The sequence below is a fragment of the Crocuta crocuta genome, unplaced genomic scaffold (genome assembly GCF_008692635.1).
Source record: "Crocuta crocuta isolate KB4526 unplaced genomic scaffold, BGI_CrCroc_1.0 scaffold971, whole genome shotgun sequence".
Lineage (NCBI taxonomy): Eukaryota > Metazoa > Chordata > Mammalia > Carnivora > Hyaenidae > Crocuta > Crocuta crocuta.
In genome coordinates this window covers 536,368-539,699 of record NW_027527401.1, presented here as the reverse complement: position 1 = coordinate 539,699, position 3,332 = coordinate 536,368, and the positions used below count along the sequence as shown (strand labels likewise).

Here is a 3,332-nt window from a genome sequence, read left to right as displayed (position 1 = left end):
CCCCGCCCCACCCCCTAGCCCCCCTCCCCAGAGCCAGAGACCAGCAGACCCAGAACATCCAGAGCAGCCTCGGCTATTTCTGCTCCACTCCACGAGTGCCGGGTACTGCACTGGCTAAAAATACCTGCACCCGCGTGGTGGCTCACCTGGAAAGGTGAGCCCTAGGCCTTCCCCGCCCCTGCCCAGGGCCCCAATCTCCTCCTCCCAGGGAGAGGCGGCGGCTTACAGCCAGGTTCTGGAAGCCTGGGAGAGCAGGCTTGGGGGCAGGACGACAGGCCCCCCGCGTGTCCCCGTGGCCTTCGGGCAGGCGTCCCCCACTGCAGGGCTGGCGGGGGGGCCCCCCGGTGGGCTCGGGCAGGGACACCGCAGCCCGCAGACGGACCTGCGGACCACACTGAGGTCACTCCGGGACTGGCCACTGCGGCAGGACCGCCACCGTCACCATCGACGGCTCCATTTTCAACCAGCAATGACTCTGGTCTCCACGACCGTGGGCTCCAAATATTTTGGGACCATGGAATTTGGAGAGAAGCACATGAAAGTGCAGAGCAATTAGCTGTTTGTCCCGAGAGGTGAGTAATTGCTCTCGCTGTAGGAGAGGTGAGTCACGGTCAAAAAGGCCTCTACGGAATGATCTGGAACAGTAGCTGATCTGGGCCAAGGGGGCAGCAGCAACCAAGGGCAGACAGTTTCCCTCAGATCACTGGACAAAGAAAACCATCACCGTGGACCCTCCACGGACTCTGGGCACCAGGAAGGGACCCAGCTGCTCCCTGACTCAGCGACACTGCATGGATCCAGCCGATGAGGATACGGTGCCATGTAAGCGCGGAAGGACAAACCCCGTCGGATTCCACGGGCTGTGGGGCCAAGAGGAGCCGGACCCACAGGGACAGACAGCGCTCGGGGCGGGGGCGGGGGCGGCGTTTAACGGGACCGAATTCAGTCCCAGGGACGGACACAGGGACGGCTGCAGGGCACAGTGTGAGTGTCCCTGACGACCCTGGCCTGTGCCCCTGGTAACAGCGGTCACGGAAAATCCTGTGTTCCGATATTCCAGCGCCAACAGCACAAGTCTCCTGAGGGAAAGGCCTCTGTGGGGGAGGCGGGCTGTGGTCGACGCAAGCCGGGCGGAGGGCAGCGCCGGCGACGCAGGCCTGCAAGGGCCCCGGGAGGGTCTCTGACCTCCACTCCCGCACCTTCTGACCCTGCTGTGGGTCACTGACTGGGAGCCTGGAGAAAGCACCGGACCCTCTGCCCAGACAAAACACACGGAGCCCCCAGCCCACAGGATGCTGGCGCGGGGGACAGCCCAGGCAGCCCCCGTCCTCAGCAGGGAGCCCCCACCAATGTGGAGGCCGCCGGCAGGTGACTGAGCCCTCGGAGGCTGGGCGGGGAGGTGGGGGACAGGGAAGGGGACGCCCACTCCCACTAAGTATATGCCGTTCGCTGAAATGGCACAGTAAGAAAATGAACCCCTAGTCCTTGATTATATCGGAAAACACAACTTAAAACCAAAGGGAAAGAGAAAGACTGGGTCACACCGTCCAATTCTGACTCAGTATAAAGCGATTCTAACGGTACGTGGTGCAAGTGAGCGGACAGGCTGCCCACCCAGGCCGAAACAGGCGCACAGACACACTTGGCTGAGCTGTGACAAAGGTTCGCCCCCACTCACTGGGGGGAGTGACAGCTGGTGTGGAGGAAGTGGCCAGGCACGGCCAGGTCACAGCAGTGAAGCCGCCCCGATCTGAGCCGCACACCTGACACAACACTTAACGAAGATGATCAGGGACCTCGTGTCAAACACGGAACCACAAAACTTCCAGCAGAAAACCTGAATCAACTCGGGCTCAGCTAAAAGCTTAGACATGACCCCAAAAGAACAGCCTGATTCGCTGGACCTCACCCGAGTGACAGCCCCCGCCCATGAGGCGCCAGCAAGCCCGGCCTGCAGACCCTGCCCCTCGGTGACTTGCGCTGAAAACCTGCAGCAGCTCTCAACGCCCAAAGGCAAGAAAACGGACAACTTGATCTTTAAAATGGGCAAAAGGTCTGAACAGACACTTGGTGAGAGACACACAGGTGGCAAATTGGCACCAAAGAGGCGCCACGTCGTCAGCCCCTGGAATCTGCAAATAAAACCATGTGGGGACACTGCCTCACACGCACTGCGGGGCTGACCTTCTGCCCGAGCACGGCAGGGCGGCTGCTCGGTGCTGGTCCCCCCCGGTGTGCGCGGGGGACACGGGCACTCCAGAGGACGGCTGGGCGGGGGGACACGCACGGGGTGTGGGACAGCACCCCCACACCTGGGTGCTCAGCCGAGGGAAACAGGGATGAAGACCGTGCGCTCGGGCCCTGAGCAAGGACACACACACCAGCTCTGCTCACAGAGGCCCCGACAGGAGACGGCCCAGTGTTCCCACGATGGGCGGGTCACTGCAGCGCAGGTGAGTCCCAGACTCGCCTGTGGGGCAGAAGGGGCCGGCCCCACACGGTTATATGCTGGGGGGCTCCCTTCACAGGACAGGTTCCCAGAGACAAATCTATGGGGACAGAGAACAGATCAGGGACCCAGGGGATGGGGTGGGGGTGGGTGATGTCAGGGGCGGCACAGGGGCTGATGGAGCAGCTCTGTATCCTGGACGCCCAGGGAACCCTCCCCTTGCTGCTCGGCCCCAGGGGGCCTCCCCTCACACACCCACTAGCCGGGCAGCTCTGAAAGTGCCCACAAAGGGCACCTGTGTGTCTGAACACAGCTGTGTTGCTGTCCAGATACAGGGCAGGTGGTGCTTCCGAAAGGTGCACTTAGGCCTGGGGGTTGGGGGGCAGAGCATCAGCGGCTGGGGGTCACCAGATGACCGCTCTTTCACGTGCAGAAAGAGAAACGCCACCAGCGCAGCCACGTCCCCCAGTGACTGTAAGACGCACCGATTTTGCGGGTCTAAGAGGCATGGGCAGAACCCACCTCAGAACCAAGATGCCAGCACATTGGGCACAAAATAACAAGTCCGGCAGGGAAAGCCCCAGAGAAAGAAAAGTACAGGTGGATGCAGAAACGTGAGGCCAGGTGTGAGGAGGGCCTGTGTGCAAACACCCTGCCTGGGGCCCCCAGAGCCAACACAGAAAAGGGATGCAGTGGGTGCCCAGGACTCCGTGCACGGAAGGGGCCCCCACACACAGGGAGGGCATCGGGGTCCCCGCACGCGCAGGCAGACACAGGTGCAGCGGCCGGACCAGACAGGGCGCTCTGGCCCCCAGCCCTGGGTGGGCCCCTCTGGGTCCCAGCTCGTAACCTTCAGAACCTCCTCTGCCCAGCTCCCCGGCCT

At 62.6% G+C, this 3,332-nt stretch overlaps 1 protein-coding gene across 1 annotated transcript in view; it reads right to left on the bottom strand.

Moving 5' to 3' along the window:
- NACC2 (NACC family member 2) overlaps nt 1-3,332 on the bottom strand; it is a 31,009-nt gene that overhangs the window by 9,944 nt on the left and 17,733 nt on the right. The window contains exons 7-8 of the mRNA XM_077753187.1: nt 2,395-2,470; nt 2,185-2,267 (exon numbers count right to left, since the gene is read on the bottom strand). Coding sequence (XP_077609313.1) covers nt 2,185-2,267; nt 2,395-2,470 — 159 coding nt within the window. The remainder of the gene's footprint in view (nt 1-2,184; nt 2,268-2,394; nt 2,471-3,332) is intronic.